The sequence below is a fragment of the Spermophilus citellus genome (genome assembly GCF_964194105.1).
Source record: "Spermophilus citellus genome assembly, chromosome: 10".
NCBI lineage: Eukaryota > Metazoa > Chordata > Mammalia > Rodentia > Sciuridae > Spermophilus > Spermophilus citellus.
This window is the reverse complement of record NC_138197.1, coordinates 78,143,736-78,166,532: the sequence shown is the minus strand read 5'-3', so window position 1 is coordinate 78,166,532 and position 22,797 is coordinate 78,143,736. Positions and strand designations below refer to the sequence as shown.

General features: G+C 45.3%; 3 protein-coding genes across 7 annotated transcripts in view; 1 reads left to right on the top strand and 2 right to left on the bottom strand.

The window, feature by feature from the left end:
* Positions 1–1,079: 1,079 nt before the first annotated feature.
* INHBE (inhibin subunit beta E) lies at positions 1,080–5,612 on the bottom strand. Its single transcript, XM_081311921.1, has 3 exons — positions 4,705–5,612; positions 3,095–4,523; positions 1,080–2,843 (listed from the first exon to the last, which is right to left on the bottom strand). The coding sequence occupies exons 2-3, from the start codon at positions 3,459–3,461 to the stop codon at positions 2,086–2,088; spliced, it is 1,125 nt and encodes a 374-aa protein (XP_081168047.1). The 5' UTR covers positions 3,462–4,523; positions 4,705–5,612; the 3' UTR covers positions 1,080–2,085.
* Positions 5,613–8,504: 2,892 nt separating this feature from the next.
* Positions 8,505–15,160, bottom strand: INHBC (inhibin subunit beta C; the record flags this gene model as incomplete). The annotated part of the gene is made up of 2 exons (XM_081311874.1): positions 8,505–9,247; positions 14,848–15,160. The coding sequence occupies 2 exons, from the start codon at positions 15,158–15,160 to the stop codon at positions 8,505–8,507; spliced, it is 1,056 nt and encodes a 351-aa protein (XP_081168000.1).
* A 5,735-nt stretch (positions 15,161–20,895) lies between these two features.
* Positions 20,896–22,797, top strand: part of R3HDM2 (R3H domain containing 2) — a 155,388-nt gene continuing 153,486 nt past the window's right edge. For 2 of the 5 annotated variants that reach the window (XM_081310452.1, XM_081310465.1), the window contains exon 1: positions 20,896–21,086. The gene's annotated coding sequence lies outside the window, so the exon portion shown is untranslated. Of the gene's footprint in view, positions 21,087–21,155; positions 21,295–22,797 lie in introns of those variants that run through there. The other 3 variants (XM_081310451.1, XM_081310450.1, XM_081310457.1) reach the window with 2 other exon arrangements.

The window sequence follows — 22,797 nt, the reverse complement described above, 5'->3', positions numbered from 1 at the left end:
AGAAACACTGACTGGAGCTCTGGATTCGGGGTGTGTATTCACAAGGTCACTAAGGAATCCTGGGTCTAAAGCCCTTTCCCTAGGTTCCCTTCACTCCAACTTCGAAAGTCTGCCGCCACCTCCGCACCTCTCCCCACTGCGGACTTTCTGCTCTTTCAGGCTTTCTGCTCCCTCTGCTGGCCGTTCTGGCACTTGACACCATCTTGGAGTCCGGGAAAATGCAGGCACGCTGGCGCTAAAGAAGCTTTGACAGATCTCCCACCACCACCACCACCACCACCACAACCACGAAAACCCAGTTAGGATCCCCGAGAGGGGGACGTATGAGACCAATGAAATGGAGGGCACACATGCGAGGCTGTTAATGCCTAGTGGTTGTGCCTGACGAGGGGTGCCCCGTCCCTTTGGATTTGTGTTGCCATAGTGACTGTATTCAGGGATGGGGGCAGCTATTTCAGTCTCTGGTCTTTCTGATAAAGAAGAGAAAGCATGATGGCGGAAAGGAGACCCTTCCCCTTAATGTCATCTCTCAGACCTCCCACATCCTAGCTATGTCTCCAAGGACCACTTTCTTAAGTCTGGAAGGTCAGTGGGTTAACAGTTCTATCAGAATCAAGGGGAAAAAGAAAAGGTGAAGCTAGGGGCAAGCCAGAGGTCCTACAACAGGGTAGTGGTGATTCTGCGGGTGGGGACGTATAGGGAACACTGTTTGAGTCTGCCTCCCCACATGACTGACTCAAACCACTTACACATAGAAGGTCATGGACCTTCACCCTGACCCAATTCAGTCAGGCTGACCAATGGTCATTGAAAAAGAAGGGACACAACATATGCTCCCTTCCCAGATGCCTGCCCCTTCTTCCAGAGGAGCTCTTTTAGAACACACTATAGATCAGCAATTCTTAAACTTTTTTATGTTTTAAGACCTCTCTATGCTCTTCAAATTATTGAGCTTTTTTTTTTGCATGAGATCTAGATCTATCAATTTACCATTAGAAATTAAAACAAAAAATTATAACACAAGAATACACAAGTTCACATTCCATTAAGAATAATGTTAGAAAGATGATGTAATTGCTTGTCACACTCTGGAAAACTCCATTGTACAATTTTGAGATAATGAGAATAAAAAAGACAAATAACATCTTAATATTATGCAAACAGTTTTGGCTTTTGGAAACCCTGAAAGGGTCTCAGGGTCCTCCTTGAGGTCCCCACATCACACTTTGAAAACTATTACTCTGGACCATCACCTCGGCCCTTCTTCATGACTCACATTTGTTGGTTTGCTTTCTCTCTTTTATTAAGAAAGTATAAGCTGGACATGGTGGCACACACCTGTAATCCAGTGGCTTGGGAGGCTGAGGCAAGAGGATCATAAGTTCAAAGCCAGCCTAAGTAATTTAGAAAGACCCTGTCTCAAAATTAAAAAATAAGAAAGGGCTGGGGATGTGGCTCATAGTTAAGAGCCCTGGGTTTAATCCTGGTAACGAAAAAAAAAAAAAAAAAGAATAAATGTTTGTGTTTCCCCAGGGAAAATCAGAGAATTTCTTAGGCTCAGCACCCTTTTTTCCTGATTCCTGCTTCTGGAGTTTTCCTAAACACCTTCCCTTGGCACCTTGTTCATCTCCCTCTTGACCCTCCCTTAAAGCACTCAACAATCCCTACCCTTGGCCAGCCTATTTGCCCTGTCCCAAGCTTGCTGAAACTTCTGCTTACTCCCTTTCTTGAGGACTTACTCTTCTTGGGAGAGACTAAGTAATTTTCTCTGCCTTCTCCTTCCCTCTCTTCCCTGCTAGCCCCTGCCATCTTCTCACTTGGGGTAGAAAATCATACTGCCTGGGTAGTCCCCTTAGAGGAAATACTTTACCCATTTGCCCACATATCAACCAGCCTGAAAAAGGCCAAAAGTCTGGGACAAGAAAGTGTGCATTTGGGTCACATAGGGGTCAACCCTGACATAGTGCCAGGTGGTCTTGTTGGGTGGAGGTGCGGATCAGGAAATCTGATGCCTCCAGACACAGATGCCCTTTACCTGGGAACCCCCAACTTGATATCTTCTATCTGAACCCCCAGGTCCTCTTGCTAGCTACAACCACAAGCCTCCACCACCATATCTGGCACATCCGTCTTGACCACATTGCCATTATGGTCAAGGTAGAGGAGAGAGAGAGGCCTTCGGGCAGTAGGGACACAACAGGAAGTACCCTCAGGCCAAGGATTGTTGGCTTTAAGGAGGCTGAAGACAGCAGAATGGAAGGAAGCAGCAATGCCAGGGCTGCCAGCCAGGTGGGGTGGGCACTGCCCACTGCAGTAATTCAGCTGGTAACCTTCAGGCTGCAGGATCCAGTCTCGCCATCCCAGTTCCTGAAAGTCTACATAATGATCTCGCCTACAACATAAGGGGGTCTCAGGCTCACAGGTGGGAGTTCTCCTCTTGGCCCGGCCTGCTTCAGGCTCGTTGACACGAATCTTAAGCTCCAGGAAGGGCTGCTGGTGTCCCGTAGTGTCCAGTAGCCACCTCAGTGGTCCAGTAATTGTCTTGTTGCCTTCCAGGGATCTGCAGTTCAGTTGGAGTTTCAAGACAGCAGATTGCTCACCTCTCAAGCCACTAGAGGGCAGAGTAAGGGCATGCCAGCCTGGGGTAGTGATTTGGTGCTCTGCCAGGAGGGTCCGGGATCCTCTGTGCTTCCTCCTTGGGCCCCATCGGAGGATCCTCAGGTGAAGAGTGTCAGGAAAGGTTCGGAGCACATGCAGCCAGAGACGGGCATGGTATAGGTGGTGGGACTGAACAGTGGACAGGTGGAAGGTGAGCATGGAGCTGCAGATTGAAGTGGAGGAGTCTGCCCAGAAGACAGTTAACATGTGAGCAGAGATAAAACTCTCTCTGAAGCTCCCTAGAGACTACCCACTGCTCTCCCTCATGCTCACTTTTGGGGGGGGGGGAAGAAGAGACTGCCTTGTGTCTTAACAACCATTCCCTGCCCTAGCTCCTCCGTCTGCTGCCACACCCCACTCCCTCTGCCTTGCTTTCAGTCTTCCCTTCTCTCTCCCTTTCTTTGTCTGCTCTCCACCTATGTCTTTTCTCACCCACCTGTGATGGTAGCAAAGCTGATGACCTCCTCCCCATTCCCTGGAGCCACAATCCCAGGCTGTAGTCTCCGAAGGGCTCTGGTCAGCGCTGCCTGGGGTGGAGGATGAATTATTCTAGGACGACTGGTCAGGTGCAGCCCCTCCAGGATTTGTTGCTTGGCTAGCTCCAGGACCAGAGCTCGTTCTGCTTGGGGTGCCAATGTTGGGCTCTCACAGGAGGTGCATGCAGATCTTGTGCCCTGTGCCCATATTAGTACCCACAGCAGCACCAGCCAGAGATGGACATCTGGGAGCCCCACGCTCCTGGTGGATGACCCTGGGTCGGGAGCCTTGGATGGCAGTTGCTCGTCTATTGAGTCTGATTGCATGGAGGCCAGTAAGGGCTCAGCAGCGGCAAACACCAGTGCCACAGCTACCCTTGACCAAAGGTAGGGCTACTTGTCTTCTGTGGCCTGGGACTCAGGAAGGCTGTAAATGGATCGTCCGATGGGTAGCTGTTTGACCCAAACAGTTCATGGTCTGGCTACTGACCTGGGGCCTCTTTAGAGCCAGCTGCCTGGGGCTTCCTCTCCTAGTGGTCAGCCAGCAGACCTACCCTCTGAACCTTAGGATTGGCCAGCTGTGCTGCCCATCAGGTTCCTGCAAGGGGTGAAGGTCCCCCCTGGAGCTCGGGTTTCACCATCTGGCTGTGGTGGCTTGAGGCAGGGGCATGGTAGGGCGGGGGGACAACGTGGACACACATGATGCAAGAAAGAGGATGATTTCACATACTCAGTTCCCAAGGTCTGGGACTCAGAGGAGGGACTCCATATAAGCCAGGTGGGGAAGGGCAATTTTCCCCCAGTTCAGTCTTTACTTTTCCCAGTCACCACTCCTGCAGCAATTTCTGTGAGGCAGCTGTTAGTTCCAGTGTTTATTTCTCTGGGGTCTCTGGTCCAGAAGGATTATGGTCTATTTCTAGAACTTGGGACTGGGACAGGGGTGAGGGGTTAGGGGGTGGTAGGAGAACGGAGTCCTTCTGTTCAAGCTAAGGTGGCAGAGCCACGGGACATAGAAATCACCCCCTGACCCTGCCTGTGCTGTCCGCCCAGAGTCCAATTGGACTGGTGTACAATGTGGAGGAGGGCCAGAACAAGGTGTGGGGGACGTGCTACTGTGATGTCTGGGGAAACCCAGAGAGGTGGGGGTGGTAGTGATGCAACCTTACAGCAGGGCAGAGTCCATCAAGGCTGGCAGAAGGGCATGCGACTTGGAAGGGCCTGTACCCAACTGCTGCTTCTCTTTCAGGGTGCTATAAGAGTTTCCTAGGTTTGAGGCATCCTAGAAGTGGTGTGAGGCCTCTGTAAATGGAGTTAGGAAATGGGAGGTTTAAGAGGTTTTGAGAATAAAGCAAGAGAGTACACCAACCTTAGTTCCCAGTCTCAGCCCTCCTTACTATACACTTCACTGATTTTTTTTTTTAAAGAGAGAGTGAGAGAGAGAGAGAGAGAGAGAATTTTTAATATTTATTTTTTAGTTCTTGGCGGACACAACATCATTGTTTGTATGTGGTGCTGAGGATCGAACCCGGGCCGCACGCATGCCAGGCGAGCGCGCTACCGCTTGAGCCACGTCCCCAGCCCCTTCACTGATTTTTTAAAAATTTCTTTCAAGATAAAGTTTTGCTATGTCACCTAGGCTGGCTTTGTACTCCTGGGCTCAAGTGATCTTCCTGCTTCAGCCTACTGAGTAGCTTAGATTATAGGTATGTCACCTGCCTAGTCTTCAAGGACTTTAAATAGGAGTAGAAAGAACCTTTAATAGGATGGGCCTCGGGCTAGCTTTTCTCAGTCTGCCCCAGTTTCTTCAAGAAGCTGGGGGAGGTAGCAAGGAGAAAACTGTTGGGAAGGTAGTGTGATTTGGAAATGTGTCCCTATACCACTTATTCTTCTTCCTGCTGTTCAGTTGGTGGAGCTGTCAAGAGCCATCAAAAGGGGGTCCCATCTTGGGGGCTGGGCCTCAATACCACCAGTGTCCACTATGTGGCAGTGCTGTGCCACTGGACAGCAGCTGGCTTCTAGATGACCAGAGCTTCCCAGGGACTGGAAAGGGACTGCTGTTGGGAATCAAGAGATTGGGAGTGTGCCTTACCTTCTCCCTCTGGGACCCTGCCTCCCCCACAGGGGTCAGGGAAGAGCTGGTTCCTCTACTATTCCCCCTCACCACTGCCAGAGAGCAGAGGCTATCCTTAGGGATGCATCACTGCCACCTTTGATTTTAGACCTCATCATACTGACAACATGGCAATGGAGCACGATGTCTGGTGCCAGGCTCTTCTTTGGAACTTAGGGCACCATAGGGAAAGGAGACAAAAGAAGGGACAATGAGATTCCTACATGATCCTGTGCACACTGCATTTCTCTCCAGGCCCTGAAACATTCAAGTCCTTTGGCTAGTATTTTCCCAAGCTCCTAATTCCCTTTCTGTTGGTTGCTGTAGGTGAGTTACAGCCCTCTAGTCCCTGAGACTTGAAATACGAGATTGCAAAGTGGAGTTGTCTGTCCATGGTGGTGCCTGGGGGGACTTACCTGTTTGTGCCAGGAAACAGAGTCATGGGAAGTAGCAAGAAATGGCTGCAGGAGTTACTGATCCTGACTCTCCACACCCTGTCAGGTGCCCCCAATTTCCAGCTCTTCCCACCCTCTTGCTGTTACGCCTGGCCTGGCCCTACCTCCCCACTGACACTTACGTCAGAACTCAGCTATAAATACGCTCTTAGCATCTTAGTCACTTTTCCCAAGAAGTGCTCCGGGGTTATAAATACCCCAGCCATCTGCCTCACTGCCCGCCCTACCACCAACCTGGTTGGGGGCTGGGGGTAGCGACAGGCTTGGGGGTGGGTAAGGAAGTAGCAGAAGCAGGAGTACTTGTCTTGCCCAAATGAGAACAGCCTAAAAGAGTTAGGAGGTAAGGGCTACGAGGCTCAGGAAGAAAATGTTGGAAGAAGACAGACCTATTCTTTCCCCTTTTTACATAAAGCAGAACCAAAAAAAAAAAAAAAAGGGAATGATATGGATCCTGTGTTTATTTAAAAATATGCTATTTTGTTCATCATGGATTTTTTTTTGCATTAATTTTGACATTTAAAAAACATTGCAGCCAAGCGCAAGTGGAACATGCCTGTAATCCCAGTGGCTCGGGAGGTTGAGACAAAAGGATCGTGGGTTCAAAGTAATTCTCAGCAAAAGTGAAGTGCTAAGCAACTCAGTGAGACCTTGTCTCTAAAAAAAACATAAAATAGGGCTGGGGATGTGGCTTGGTGGTAGAGTACCCCTGAGTTTAATCCCTGGTATCCCTCCCAAAATATTGCATTAAAATATTGCTTATATTGATTGATGGATTTTTTGCCCACTCCTTAAAATTTTGGCTCCAGGGTGAGTGCCCCCTTACTTTACCTTACTCCAGTCTCAGTTTTGGGGATTGAAGGAAAGGAGATTAGATCTGGGACAGGGATGAACTAGAGAGATACTGGTAGAAAGAAGGAGATATACCAGAAGACCTCCTCAGATGAAGGTCTCAACTCAAAGGTGGGATGACTTTCATGGGTTACTCAGGAAGCCCTACAGCTCAGATGTGCAGTTCCCCCAGGAGGTCTCTCTCAGACTTTCTCCTCTAGTATTTCTATTCCGGGGACCTCTTACCCTGATAGGAGGGGGTTATAAGCTGAGCAAACACAGACATCACGTTCCCCAAAGGACACATGGGATTTGCGCAAACCTGGCCTTGGGCTGCAGACGATATCGACCCCATGGTTCAGGGCTGTCCAGCCAAAGAGAGGAGATGGTGGGGGAAGAAGGGCAAAGGTCTAAAGAGGACCTAGTCTCTGAGCAAATGCCACCCTCTCCTTATCCCAGGTCTTCCTCTTCTCCCACTCAAAAGACCTTTGCCAGTTGCAGCTTCTAGGCAGGACTCCTGGATGGAGCCCTGGGGGTGGATGAAAGGAAGACAAGCCAAAGGTCCGCCTCCCACCATGTGTGTGCCCACAGAGTGTCAGCTTGCTTGACTGATCATTGATCTGTCTCATCTCCTGGAGTGAGTATATAGAGAGGAGAGGATCGGGCAAAATCTAGTTGTTTTTTTTTTTTTTAACATTTATTTAGAAGTGGTTGGACACAATACCTTTATTTTATTTCTTTATTTTTATGTGGTGCTGAGGATCGAACCCAGGGCTTCACACGTGCTAGACGAGCACTCTACTGCTGAGTCACAATCCCAGCCCCAAAATCTAGTTCTTTATTAGCCATGAGACCATCAAAGTATGGTTCTGGGAGGATGGAGGAGGCATCCTAGGAGAAGAGGAGGCAGGAAGTGTGAGATGGATACAATAGCTTAGCCCTGAGTAGTCCATGTAAAGAGAGAAAAGCAGGCAGGCAGGCTCTGTGTCATTTGGGGGTGTTAGGGTCCTAGCAGGAGATAGAGGACCCGCCCCCCCTCAACTGACTATGTCTGCTTCATCAATAGGACTTAGTAGAGGAATTATATACAAAGCTACAGGCAGGGTTAAAGGAACCAGTGAGGGATGTTGAAACACCAGGGACTAAAAAGGGGGAAAGTCATCAGTGTCAACACAATGATATCAAAATCTAGGCAGAGCTGGAATCATGGAAGGTGTAGTCAGTTGGGAGCTACAGGGACACAACCCAGCCACAGTTACACAGAATCATATAGATAAATAGGTAGCAGGAATGAGAAATAGTCTGACCTCTGTCTCCTTCTATCCCTTGGTCATCTGCCTGGGTCTGCCCTTGGTCAAACTCAGCAGGAAGCCAGAAGGTGTGGGAGCTCAGGTGAGTCAGTCTTCAAGAACAGTGCAGGGCAGAAAAAAACAAAGAATGGAAGTGAGTGTGCAGAGAGCATTAGCAACACACTTAGGCAAGGGCCTCAATACACAGAGGGCGTACGTGTCACTTTGGAGAACAATAATCTAATCTTTGGTGAATCCAAGGAAGGGGCTTTTTGGAGAACCAGAAAAATCTGAGGGAGTGACTGGGTCAACTGCCCTGGAATGGGGACCATCGAGTGGAAAGGGCAGTTGATTCAGTCAACTGTGAAGGCATAGTAGATAACGGGGTTGATTAAGGGTGAATTTTGCCTGGAAACCTGAAGGCACTGCTCATGGTTGGAGGTGGATCAGAGTCCCTGGTATGGGGTTTGAGCATGAGAGACATGTTGAAAAGATGATGCCTTAGGAGAGAGGTTATGAGGATAGTATAGTGATTCTTCTTAGATGCAGATCTCAAGTCCAAGGTGGGACAATTTCCAAAAGTTGCTCAGGAAGATGCAGTCCACATTCTAGACAGAGGCAGGAATGGAATCATTCCCTCTTTGAGGAAGGGCACCTCTGTGAGGGATATTTGTTCATTTCACAAAGACTAACTGCACCCACAAGCCTCTACCACCATGTCAGGTATGTCGGTCTTGACAATGTTGCTGTCCCTGTCATAGTAGAGCAAAGACAGGGGACGCCGGGCTGTGGGCACACAGCATGAACCCCCTCCAGCAGTTCCAGTAGCCGTGTTGGCTTTGAGCAGACTGAGCACTGCAGTGTGAAAGGAGGCAGCAATGCCAGGCATCCCTGCCACATGTAGTGGGCACTGCCCTGTGCAGAAGTTCATTGCATAGCCCTCAGGCTGGATGATCCAGTCGTGCCAGCCAATCTCACGGAAGTCTACAAAGAACTCTTGTCGACAGCACATCCTGGACCCTCCCTGGCAGTCGATGCCTCGTCTGCGAACCCGGTGCTTGCCCCCAACTCTTACCCGGGCTGACACAAAAGGCCTATGGGCAGCTCCATCCAGGATGATTGAGTTGGGGGCTACCTGGCCTTCAGGTACTAGTTCTAGGGTAAGGTGCCCTTGGCTACAGGCAGCTTGAGCTTCAGGGCCCAGGAGGAGCTGGTGCCAGCCAGTGGTATCCATCTCTAGCAGCTGCTGAGTAGCCAAGGTGAGGTTGGGGTCACGTGGATTCAACACAAGGACCCTCATGTTCATAGTCCAAGTGGTATTGGGAGGGAGCTGTATAAAGAACATGAGGCTGGCCTGCTGGATCTCCATGCCACCAGAAGTTCTATCAGAGAAGTGGAAACTAAGACGAGTCTGGTTGATGTTGGAGAGGCCTGTGGACACAAGAAGCCCCAGTCATTACAGCTTTCTAATTGTCAATCCTACCTCTCAATTACCTCTCTATTTCCAGCATACTTGAACTCTCTGTAGCACTTGGCATTTGCTATGATTTGAATCTGTCCCCTAAAGTTAGTATGTTAGAACTTTGATCCCTAATGTGGTAATGTTGGGAGGTGGGGCCTATTGAGAGGGATTTGAGTCATGGAGATCAAATCCCTCATGAATTGATTAATGCCCTTATCAGAGGAATGGGTTTCTTATAAAAGATCAAGGTCATGATTCCCTCCCCCAAATTGCCTTCTCTTTGCCAGTTGCTGGCCCTTTGATTTTTGAACTTCCCAGCCTCCAGAACAATGAGCTAATAAATGTGTGTTCATTATAAATTACCCCATTTGTGGTATTCTTTATAGCAGCACAAAAGGGGCTAAGAGAATTGGCAATGAGAGTGGGATGGTACTATAACAAATGCCTGAAAATGTGGGAGTGGCATTGGAGCCTGGTACAAAGAATTTGGAGAGGCACACTAAAAAAGACCTAGATTTCCCAGAACAGAGTTTTAAGGTCAATTCTGGAGAGGGCTCTAAATAAAAGGAGGGGGGAGTGTGATATTTCTTTTTTATTTTATTTTTATTTTTTTTAAGAGAGTGGGGGGGGGAGGGAGAGAGAGAGAGAGAGAGAGAGAGAGAATTTTTAATATTTATTTTTTAGTTCTCGGCGGACACAACATCTTTGTTGGTATGTGGTGCTGAGGATTGAACCCGGGCCGCACGCATGCCAGGCGAGCGCTACCGCTTGAGCCATATCCCCAGCCCGAGTGTGATATTTCTTAAGAGATTACCTAAGTGCTCATGATCAAAATGTTGGTAGAAATATGGAAAGGAAAGGCAATTCTGATGAGGTGTCAGATGGAAATAAGGACTATTTTACTGGAAACTGGAGTAAAGATCATCCTTATTGCAAAGTGGCAAAAAATTGGACTGTATTGTGTCCACATTCTATGGGTTTATGGAAGGCAGAAATTAAGAGTGATGAACTCTTAAGAGTGATTTGGCAGAAGAAATTTCTAAGCAAAATAATGAAGATCAAGATGTGCAGCTTGGGGCTGGGGCTGTGGCTCAAGCGGTAGCATGCTCGCCTGGCATGCGTGCGGCCCGGGTTCGATCCTCAGCACCACATACAAAAGATGTTGTGTCCGCCGAAAACTAAAAAATAAATTAAAAAAAAAAGATGTGCAGCTTTTAAAATTTGTATACAGTAAAATGAGAAAGAAATTATTTAAAGATAGAATCTATAATCAAAAGGAAACAGGACATAGAGATTTGGAAAATCCCTAGCCTGACCACGTAAAGAATAAAAAGGCAGCCCGACATAGTGGCTTATGCTTGTAACCACAGATTCTTGGGAGGCGGGAAGATTGCAAGTTCAAGGCAGCCTGTGCAATTTAGCAAGATCCTGTTGCAAAATAAAATTTAAAAACTAAGCCTGGCGTGGTGGCACACATCTATAATCCCAGCAGCTCGGGGGCTGAGGCAGGAGGACTGCAAGTTTGGAGCTAGCTTTAGCAACTTAGCAAGGCCCTAAGCAACTCTGTGAGACCCTGTCTCTAATAAAATACAAAAAGGGGCTGGAATGTGGCTCAGTGGTTAAGTGCCCCAGGTACCAAAAAAAAAAAAAAAAAATTAAAAAATAGAACTGGGAGTGTCGCTCAGTGGTAGTCGGGGTTTGCCTAGCAAGTACAAGGTCCTGGGTTCAATCCCTGGTACTGGGAGGAAGAAATAAAGACTCCATAAGGCTGGCGGTACAGCTCAACGGTAGAGGACTTATTTACCTGGATATGATTGCCACCACCATAAAAAAGGTTCAGTTTGGGGCTAGCATATTAAATTAATAAATAACTGAAGAAGAAATTCCTATTAGCAGTGGGATGCTACCATAACAAAAATCTGAAATATGTAATACTGGCCTTGGGCCTGAGTGTTAGGCAGAGGTTAAAGGATAAGAAAGAGATTATTAGTGAAGGTAGCAAGAATCATGAAGAAATTGCTGTTGAAAGCTCAAGAGAGAGAGAGGAACCTGAGTTCTGTATTGGCTATCACCTATGGTAACTTGGAAGCCAGAAACAATATCTAACAAACTTGTGAATTTAGCTAGAGATATTTCCAGGCAGAATCCTGAAAATGCCAATTAGCTTATTTTAGCTACCTATGATAAGGCATTTCAGGAGAGAGATGAACTAAAAAAGGAACTGTTCAATTTTCTAGCAGAATTTAGAAAAATATTTCTCAAAGTACTTGCTAGGTTGAAAATTAAAACTCTTTTTTTCTCCATCCCTTCTCTGACAAAAGGTTCTCAAAGTAAGAAGTGACCTCAGTATAAAATCCAAATCCAGGGCACTACCAATTAAACATGGTCTCAGAGTAAAGATATGAATCAATAAAATGTCAGCTGTAAAACCTTGGGTTAAGATCTAACATCTTATTGAGATCTAGAATTTAAGGTGATGTTCTGTAGACTCTCCCAACTAGACAAAAGGTCTTCTAAGAATCTTCAGGGTGTTGTTCCACAACACTAACTTTGGTCTGTTTGTCTTAATAGAGCAGGGTGCCTTTTGTCTAGATGGGTAGACTACAATTTATTATTTTATTTTATTTTATTTATTTATTTTTTGAGAAAAAAGAAATAAATGATTTATTGCTTTGTTAGTAAAGGAGAAACACAGGGGACTTCTGTCCCAATAATTTATTATTTTAGAGAACCCACAGAGTTTGTTTTTTAAGTTGTCAATGGAACTTTATTTATTTATTTATTTAGGAGATTCAACCCAGTGCCTCACACATGCTAGGTAAGTGCTCTACCACAAAGCTACAACCCCAGCCCAACCCACAGAGTTTTAAAGAGAATTTTTTTTTAAAGAGAGAGAGAGATGAGATGAGATGAGAGAGAGAGAGAGAGAGAGAGAGAGAGAGAGAGAGAGAGAGAGAGAATTTTTTAATATTTATTTTTTAGTTTTAATATTTATCGGTAGTTATCAGCGGACACAACATCTTTGTTTGTATGTGGTGCTGAGGATCGAACCCGGGCCACATGCATGCCAGGCCAGCACGCTACTGCTTGAGCCACATCCCCAGCCCGAGAATTTTTTTTTTATAGTACTAAGGATTAAACCCTAGTATGCCAGGCCTGCTCTACCATTGAGCCACATCCCCAGCCCATTTTATTTTTTTATTTTGAGACAGGCTCTCACTAAGTTGCTTAGTGCCTTGCTAATTTGCTGAGGATGGTCTTGAACTTGCTATTCTCCAGCTTCAGCCTCCTTCCTGAGTTGCTGGGATTATGGGCATGCATCACCACACCTGGCCTATTATGGATATTATGGTTATCCTGTCCCTGCCTCAGCACTGTATGCTAGGTGTGTGGTAGGCAATACTCAGCATTTTTAGTACACAAGCAGTGATGAGTTAGTTTAAATGTTTAGTAACTGGTCTCCAGGGGAAAAAAATAATTTAAAGACCTAATTTGCAGTGTTTCCCAACTTCTGTAGTATAAATTCTTCCACAATGTCCAATTTCAAGTTATTAATATGATGTCATTGAACATGGAGTTGTGAGAAGATGTTCACAATCAGCTCTAATGATATGATACCATGGAGGGTCCTGCCACCTGAAGAAACTTCCAGAAGAACTTCATATATTTTCACCTGATTCAGCCTATGAAATCCTGAACTTCAAGCCTGGTCCTAATGCCACAGTGGGATGAAAATTCTGGGGAGAGGAATTGAGAGGCTGTGATTATATTTTCTGTGTGGCAGGGACAGGAATTATTAGGGGCCAGAAGGCTGACTATACATTGGCAGCCTCCTGTGAACAATATCTTATGATTTTCATGCCTTTGATTAGTTCCATCCTACGCTGACTCTGGGCTTGGTCACAATGACTTTTTTTTTAAAGGTACATGCAGGAGTTTGACAATCATTTACACACTGAGATTGTCCTCTTGGAATCCAGACACTATGGATCTTTTTATTTTTTATTTTTGGTACCAGAGATTGAACTCAGGGGTGCTTTACCACTAAGCCACATCCCCAGTATGTATGTGTGTGTGTGTGTGTGTATATATATATATATATTAAAAAATATTTTATTTAGAGACAGTGTCTCACTAAGTTACTTAGGGCCTCGCTAAGTTGCTGAGGCTGGCTTTGAACTCACAATCCTCCTGCCTCATCCTCCAGAGCCACTGGGATTATAGGTGTGTGCCACGGTGCTTGGTCAGTCACCATGTTTTAAAGAAATGGGCTAGGGGCTGGGGCTGGGGCTCAGTGGTCGTGCACGTGCCTGGTATGTGTGAGGCACTGGTTCGATTCTCAGCACCATGTATTAAAAAAATAAAGATCTATCAGCAACTTAAAAAAAAGAAAGAAAAAAAGAAAAAAGAAGTGGGCTAGACTCCTTAATGTTTAGAGGTTTTTTTGGAAAAGGCTATTATGGACTTAACGTGTCCCCTCAAAATTCATATGTTGAAATCCTAACCACAATATTAGGAGGTGGGGCTTTTAGGAGGTAATTAGGTCATGAGGGTGGAGCCTCATGAAGGGGATTAGTGTCCTTATAAAAGAGACTTCAGAGAGCTATCTTTTCTTTTTCTGCCATGTGAAGGTAAAGAGAGAAAAGGTTCCTACCATAGTCCCTCATGGGCAGGAGCTGAGTCTTTTATTTCTTGCTCCCTTCTATTTCAACATTCTAAAGACTTGGCTGTATTAGCCCATTCAGTTATCCTCATTGTCCACATTTACAAACAAGAAAACTATTGACAACCCAGGTCATGCAGCTAATAAGTCGTTGAGCAAAAATGTGAATCCAAATTGTCTGGTGCCAGAATTTGTGACAGGTCTTGAAGTAGTAACCTGGGAGAAAGGGACAAGGAAGGGAAGAGTGTTCCAGACCTATGAAAAAGCTTGCAAAAGATCAGTTTACATTCTGTTTCTCAGATCCTGTCTCAGAATTCCTGATTTTCTTTCCAGATGCCCACTAATTACTTTAATTACTCCCTCCTCTATGTAAGCAACTCTTTCTTCCTTTTATCCCCTATCCCTTTTTCTGAGCCCTATTTTGACCTTGTTCTGATATGGCGTACATGTGGACATGAGATAGGAGAAGTCTTGTAGTCCTGGTGATCTACTTTTTCTCTTTTTTACCAAATAAGACATCTGGAGGAAGTGGGAAAGAATGAAGTGACTGGATCCTGGGGCCAGAGAAAGTACAGACTCCATAGCAAAAAGCCCCTGGATCCAGGCCTAGGAAATGTATGGGCTCATACCATAGCCTGTTGAGGTTTATGTGGTATATATAGAGAGGAGCCTGAGGAGATGAGGGCAAGAAATCTCTAAGAAGTGAAATTTACTAATACCAAGCTATCCATTGGTCAGGTGTGAGCTATCAGAGAAAGCCTGGGGGTGGAAGCATGGGATTAGGATTGCAGGCTGTAGGAAGCAGGAGTTGGATGGCTTGATAGAGGAAGTCAGGGTGAAGTTGGTGAGGTGACTTTTCCTTTCCTTGAGAGGTCAGCTTTTGGGGAAGAACTGCCAGGAACCCACCTGTCTCAGCAAAGCTGATGATCTCATATTCTTGTCCCCTGTCGTCCTCCAGAAGTGTTCCCTGGGGGGGACCATGGAGGTGCTGCAGTGCGGTCCTCAGAGCAGCTCTGGCCACAGGACGGTTTAGGGTTGGGCGCTGGCTGAGGTGCAGATTGTCCAGGATGTTTCTCTTGGCCAGGTCAAGAAGCAGCTCCCGCTGGCTCCCCAGGTCCATGGTAGGCCCCTCACAAGCTGGGCACTGACTGCCACCTCTGAGACTGGCCACTGTACCTGAAGCCAGAAGTAGAAAGGCCAGGAGACATGAGGAGGTCATTGCTGCAGGCGACCCTCTTTGAACAACACAAATCCAGTGCTCAATTGTCTCAACAGTTGTGGTGTCAACTCTGTCCTATCTGCCAGGGGCCCTGGAAGGACTGTGTCTGGCTGGCATGACTCCTTTTTGCAGGAGATAGAACAGCCAAACATCTAACTTGAAAAATGAATCCAGTTACAGGTAGATCTTGGCAAGATGTGCCAACACATAGTCAGTGAAAGTGCAGAGTGGGGGATGTGGGGAGAGGTTGGTTTGTTTAGGGAAAGAGATGTCACTGGGCCAATGTTGAGAGATACTTATTACCCATGTTAGCTGCCAGGCCTGGGGACAAAGGTTAGATGAAATTCCTCTTTAGATCACTGGCCTTGCTGGGAAGCCTAGGTGGAAAGGGAGTGATTAGAGGTTTGAGGGTAAAGTTTTAATTTAGAGGCTGATGCAGGGGGATTTCTTGAGTCCAGGAGTTCCAGGCCAACCTGGGCAACATAGCAGGACCCTGACTTAAAAAAAAAAAAAAAAGAAAAAGAAAAACCACAAACAAACAAACAACAAAACCCAAACAGTTAAAAGGTGACTCTCAAACAAGAAGGGTATAACTTTAGGTCCCTGTTCAACAAGGGTATAACTTTAGGTTACTGTTATGTGGATAACTGAGAGCTGCCTTCTTCACCAGATATTTCTTTCTCAGAGTTCACTCCACCCATCTGTCCATTCTCCCTCCTTAGGGCTCAAAGCTCTCAGTCTGAGAGTTAAGGTAAGGAGAGGGAAGGGAAGTATCCAAGCCCGATTTTCTGTGTCCTCAGAGGAAAGTCTTAAATGTGGGGAAGGGGCTTAAGATCTATATTTACTCATCCTTTGGGAGTTGTTCTGCCTAGGAAGAGAAGTTTTGAGATTTCTCAGAATTCTTAGCTCTCTTCCAAAAGTCCCAAGTAGTGGGTCCCTAGGAAAAGGGTTCTGTTTCCATAGCAGGGTGTTACATGGCAAGGGTGGAAGAGGGTGGAGGTAGGAAGCACAAGCCTTTCAGCCAGATGACCATGGCTAAAATTCTTCTCTCTCTCTCTCTCTCTCTCTCTCTCTCTGCTGGGGATCAAACCCAGGACTTTGCACATGCTAGGCAAGTGCTCTACCACTGAGCTACTTCCCAACCCTGTCTCTTCCTTTTTTTTAATATTTATTTTCAGTTATAAGTGGACACATAGCTTTATTTTATTTTTATGTGGTGTTGAGGATCGAACCCAGTATTTCACACATGGTAGGTGAGCGCTCTACCTCTGAGCCACAATCCCAGCCCCCTGTCTCTTCCTTTGATTACCTGTATAACTCTGAGCAAGTTACCTGACCTGTCTTGCTTTAGTTTCTTCATTGGAGAAATGGAAAAAATTATTGGGAACTAAAAAACAAAACAAAACAAAAACACAAAATAACAACAACAAAACAAAACAAACACAACAACCCTGTAGTCCATATATTTTTTTTTTTTTTGGATAACTCATCTGGTGGCTAAACATGATGTGAATGGAAGTGAGGTTATTCATGTTCTTTTAAAAACATTCCACTGAGGGCTGGGGTTGTAGCTCAGTGGTAGAGCACTTGCCTAGAATGTGTAAGGCACTGAGTTTGATACTCAGCACCACATTAGAAAAATAGATAAAATAAAGTTATAAAAACTATTTAAAAAACCCCAACACATTCCACCAGGACTTTTTGTGCCACTTAGACTTCAGAAATATTTGGTTATGGGATGCTACCCTGGGGATATATAACATACTATTAATGTACCATTTTGTCTTTCTAAAACTTGAAAACTTCAGGTCAGGGGAGTAGTTCAGTGTTCTTAGTATCAAGATAAATAAATAAGGGGCTGGGGTTGTGGCTCAATAGTAGAGCGCTCACCTAGCACATGTGAGGCATCAGGTTCAATCCTCAGTACCACATAAAAATGAAATAAAGATCGTGTCCATCTACAACTAAAAAATAATAATAATAAAAAAAATAAATAAAACTCAAAAATTTCTGGATTCTGAATTATGTCTAGCCCTAAAGATTTGGAATATGTTATAATAGATTTGTAATGATGATCTTAGTAGTTTTGAGAATTCACTAATTTTATAAAGCTGTTGTAAACAGTAGTTGACATAATAAATGCTTAGTAAAAATTATTATTTCTGTCACATAGGCTTGTTTGTGGGCCAGAGTACCCTCATCTACATATATGCTGAAGAAACTTTACAAGTATTTGCTATTTAGGATTCTCCTTTCCTTTATGACATACCCCAAACTTCCATGTGTATAATGCAGTCACTTAGCAACTCATCTCTGCTGCTCACCATTACACTCCTGGATCAGTTTTTGATTTGCAATACACCTGCTTAAAATAGATATATTACACGAATAAATGTTACAATCTAGGCTGCTTCTCAGTTACACCCAAGTCCCCTAGACTGAACGGGTGTGTGTCAGAGATTCTTGGCTCCCCGCCACCTCTTTTTTGGTTTTGAAACTTTAAAAATTTTATTTTTATTTGTTCTACTTAGTTGCACATGGCAGCAAAATTCGTTTCTATTCATTGTACACAAATGGAGCACAACATTTCAATTCTCTGATTGTACTCGGTGTAGAGACCCATCATTTGTGCAACCATACATGTACCTAGGGTAATGATGTCCATCTCATTCCACCATCTTTCCTACCCCCATAACCACTTTGGCTCTCTTATACAGGGCTGATTTTCTTTTCTTTTTTTTTATATTTATTTTTTTAGTTGTAGTTGGACACAATAACTTTACTTCACTTATTTATTTTTATGTGGTTCTGAGGATTGAACTCAGGGTCTTGCATGTGTGAGGCAAGCACTCTACCACTGAGCCACAACCCCAGCCCCTGATTTTTCTCTTTTTATTGGGATACAATAGATATAGCGGTTTGTAGTATAAATGTATTTATTTATTTATTTTGTGGTGCTGGGGATTGATAAATGTATTTATTTTTAAAAATAGTAGCTTTATGAAAATATCGTTAACATACCATAAAATTAACCCTTTTAGGGTGTACAGTTTGGTCACACAATTGTGCAACTGTCTCTATTATCTAAGATCTTGGGCTGGGGATGTGGCTCAAGCGGTAGCGCGCTCGCCTCGCATGCGTGCGGCCCGGGTTCGATCCTCAGCACCACATACCAACAAAGATGTTGTGCCTGCCGAGAACTAAAAATAAATATTAAAAATTCTCTCTCTCTCTCTCTCTCCCCTCTCTCACTCTCTCTTTAAAAAAAATATTAAAAAAAAAAAGATCTTTTTCTTTTACAATGCTGGGGATAGAAGCTAGGGATTTTATGCATGTTAGGCAAGTACTCTAACACAGACCAACATCTCCAGCTCAAGAATATATTTTTTTTTTGAGAGAGAGAGAGAGAGAGAGAGAAAAAGAGAGAGAGAGAATTTTTTTAATATTTATTTTTTAGTTTTCAGTGGACACAACATCTTTATTTTATTTTTATGTGGTGCTGAGGATTGAACCCAGCGCCTGGCACATGCCAGGCGAGCTTGTTACCGCTTAAGCCACATCCCCAGCCCAAGCTCAAGAATATTTTTATTACCCTAAAAACATACCCTGTACCCATTAGCAATCTCTCCTCATTCCAACCACCCAATCTAAAGGGACTGATTTTATCTTTTAACATTTTAATTTTTTATTCTATTTTTTTTAAGAGATGAGTTCTTATTTTACTGTCCAGGTTGGCCTGGAGCTCCTGGGTTCAAGTGATCCTCTTACTTCAGTTTCTGGAGTGTGTGGGACTACGGTTGTATGCCACCTTGCTGGCTCTAACATGTTAATATTCACAATGCCTTCTGGGATGATAGCCTTATCTTGAGTTTGGGGGAGAAGATCACAAGTTCCTGGCCTTATTGCATGTTTTTACTACATTATGTAGTTCCCAGACCCCCTCAACTCTTTTTTTTTTTTTAAGAGAGAGTGAGAGTGAGAGAGAGAGAGAGAGAGAGAGAGAGAGAGAGAGAGAGAGAGAATAATTTTTTAATATTTATTTTTTAGTTTTCGGCAGACACAACATCTTTGTTTGTATGTGGTGCTGAGGATCGAACCCAGGCTGCACGCATGCCAGGCGAGCACGCTACCGCTTGAGCCACATCCCCCTCAACTCTTAAGATGACTTTAGCTGCTTCTCTTTTCCCAGTGAAGCTGGGAAATAAGCCTTCCTGAATAATTAGGGAAAAGAGGTAGACAAAAAAGGAGAAGTAGAGGAAGGCTCCTCTCAAGGGTGAATACCTCAACGATTCTGCCTTAGTTGTTCTTCAGTTGCTGCACTTACTCTAGAAAGACTTCAGACCATTTCACTCTATATCAAGGTCCTTGGTAATCTGCTCTTTTCAGTTACATTTCTTTTCTTTCTTTTTTGTACTGCAGATTGAACCCAGGGATACTTTACCACTGAGCCACATCCACAGCCTTTTTCATTTCGACACAGGGTCTTGCTAAATTGCTTAGGGCTTCTAAGTTGCTGAGGCTGGCCAGGAACTTGTGATCTTCCTGCCATAGTCTTCCATAATGCTGGGATTATGGTTATGCGCCACTGCCTGGCTACATTTCTTCCCTCCCTCCCTCCCTCCCTTCCTTCCTTCCTTCCTTCCACAGGTCTCCCCGTGTTGTCCAAGCTGATTTTGAACCCATGGACTCAAGTAATCCTCCAGCCTCAGCTTCTGTGTAGCTGGGACTACAGGAACATGCCACCATATCTGGCCTTTGCACTTTTCCCCCCAGTTACACTTATGGAGTAGTTAAGATCAGGCTCTGAGGATCAATTGCTTTAGTTCAAAGTCTGGACTTTGGCTAAATTAATATGCATCAGGTTTCCTCATGTATAAATCAGGTACAATAACAGCACCTATGGTCTTGAGGATTAAATAGATGTAGAATGCTACACATTCTATAGAATGCCACACATTGCACATTACACAAAGATTATACAAACATTAGCTATTATTTCCTGGCCATCACTATGCCTTCAACTCGAAATCGTGGGAACATTCCTCTCACATAATCAATACGTAATGGTGGAATTACATCAATGTAAAGTGCACGGCTTCTTTTAGGAAGTTGGTCATTAAATTATCCAAATACTCATAATCAATAACGGGACTGATTCCATCTTGATAGAATGGCGAAATTTAAGATGACTATTAAGAAAAAGAACGGTATCTTGAGGAATGGGTGATGGTAAGAAGAGATTTTAATAACGATGGCCAGAGTTTCTCCCAAGTCAGTTTTTTTTCTTTATTTATACAAATATTTATGGAGTATGTGTTCTCTTTTAGGCGCAGAAGTTACTCTCCTAAGTGAAAGACTGTTTTGAAAGAGCTCTGTAACTGAAATTCCTCAGTTATTATTGGCATTATGTTTAAACCTAGGGTGGACCGAGGACCCTAGGGAATCTGGGTTGGAAGCATGACCACACAAGCGGGAGCGAGAGACAGCATGCCTCTGGTGGCGCGCTCGTGAGTGTGAGTGGGTGCCCGCGGGCGTGAAGAGGCGCACACAGGAAGCAGAGACACGCGTAGCGCAAGACGCGGTGACGACTACGCCGTGGTGACGCATCGCGCAGGCCGCAGCGGGGGGCGGACTCTGGGCCTTTCTTCCCCTTCTGATTTTTCCCCTCCCCCCTTTTCTCCCTTTCCGGGTTTGGTTTCCCCCCTTTTCTTTCCCTCTCCCCCCCTCCTTCCCAAGTCCCTTTCCCCTCCCCCGCCCCGGTCCCCCCTGCTCCCCCGCCCTGGGCCCCGGGGAAACCCCCTCCAAGAAGAGCCCGCCCCCAGAAGCGCGCCGCCGCCGGCCGTCGGGGCCGAGCCGCAGCCGAGCGGCCGTGGGCCCGGGCGGCGGGCGGAGACGCTGGCGCCCTCCCCGCTACGGCCCGCGTGAGGTGAGGTCACCTCGCGGCCGAGGGGGCGGGCGGCCCGTGGGGCGGGGGCGTGGCGGCCGCGCGGACGGGTGGGTGGGAGGGCGAAGGCCTCTTGGCCTGGGTGCCCCACGCTGGAGCTGCCGGGCCGGGGGCGGTGGGTCAGGGCCGGAGTCCCCGGGAAGGACCGCCCCGAGGTCGGAGACACCCCGAGTGTGCGCCGGGAGCGCAGGCGAGAAGCGGGGACCGCGGGGCAGAGGGCGGGGGTGCTGGCGCCACCTGTGGCCTGTGCGGTCGGACCTAAAAACTGTTGCGCCCTTGGCAGTGCTTGAGGGTGATTAGTTTCCATGTGTTTCTCGGGTGTCCGTTTATCTTTCGAGCCTTGAAAAAATGAGATGGAGAGATGTTGAAGTGCTTCAAATCCTGTTTGTGTCCCTTATAATAGGGACAGGGATTTGAGGCGGCATGTGCTGGGGGACGTTTCTGGAGCTTAAAAAAAAAAAAGTTGGGCCTACACTAAGCTGATAACTCACTCTTCAGCCCCTGAAAACCCTTTTCGATTCGATTTCTCAAAAGGCTAACATTTTTTCAGCATTTGTGAGCATTGACTTACAACTCCAAAGAATATTTAGTCAGAAGTGAATTTTCCTTGGATAATGATTAGAAATGACCCAGTAACGGCCCTGGAGCTGCATTAAAACCCAAGGAAGAAAAGCGAAAAAATTTAAACTCAGATTTCAGTTGGATGAATGTCCTAATATATATTTTTTTCAAAGAGGCTTCAGAAGCCTTAGTCCTAATGGCCGTAGGCAGCATGGAAACATAGGATGGAGGAAGGTGACAGGTTCCACTTCAGGAATTTCACAGATTCCTAGGATTTTATTATATTTTCAGATAGTCAGATTGGTACTTGAATTAGTTGTTTGTGGTTCCTCTTCCTAATGCATTTCCCCCCCTTTTGTTCAATATGATCCCTTTCCCCCCTTTTAGAGCCTGCGATATCAAGACAAAAAATACAGGTGCAAAGCTGTAGGTTAGATTAATTCAGTTTATTTTTTGTATTTGACTCCATGCTGTTTTCCATAGGGATTGAGATTCCAGAGAATTTTTCTTGAAGGTCTGATGAACTCTGGCAGCAAAAGTTAAATTTCACAGTTTCAGTGCCAGTTGTCTTTGTGTCCACCAAATGATCTGTAGAGCTTCACAATTTAAAACAAAAAATTTAAAATTTACTTAATAAAAATGTCATGCCTGATATTTTTTAATGAAGAGGAGTCATAAGAGATGATTTTCTTTCTTATTCAGAATAAAAGCAGTTGTTAGATTTGCCCTTAAGGTTCTATATTTGTAGCATGTCTTTCCTCCAACATACACGCTGGCCTCCTGGCTGTTTCTTGAGCATCCTAGGTGCACTTCTGCCTCAAGAAATTCTTTGCTTGTACCTTTTGGATTACCTTTCTCTTATAAAGCAGCACAGCCTGTCTGTCCCCTTACCTTCTTCAGATTTTTACTCAGCTGTCAGTAACAGTGACATTTCCTTGGCTACCTGAATTGCAAAGAATGGCCTCATATACATTTACATAATTCCCTTTTCCATTTCTACTTTTCTGCTCTATTTTTTCCTTACTCCTTGTTGACCTATAATGTTTTGTATATTTTCATTTCCCCCCATAAGAAAGTAAGTTTCAGGAATGCAGATTTTTTGTAGTTGCTGTATCATCTTGTAGTTAATATA

Bases quoted from the DNA above. Each gene is read 5' to 3' on its own strand.
- INHBE (XM_081311921.1), bottom strand. From the start codon at position 3,461: ATGCAATCAGACTCAATAGACGAGCAACTGCCATCCAAGGCTCCCGAC. The intron at 2,844-3,094 runs GTGGGTGAGAAA...TCTTCTGGGCAG, and splicing joins CAGCTTTGCTACCATCACAG to ACTCCTCCACTTCAATCTGC.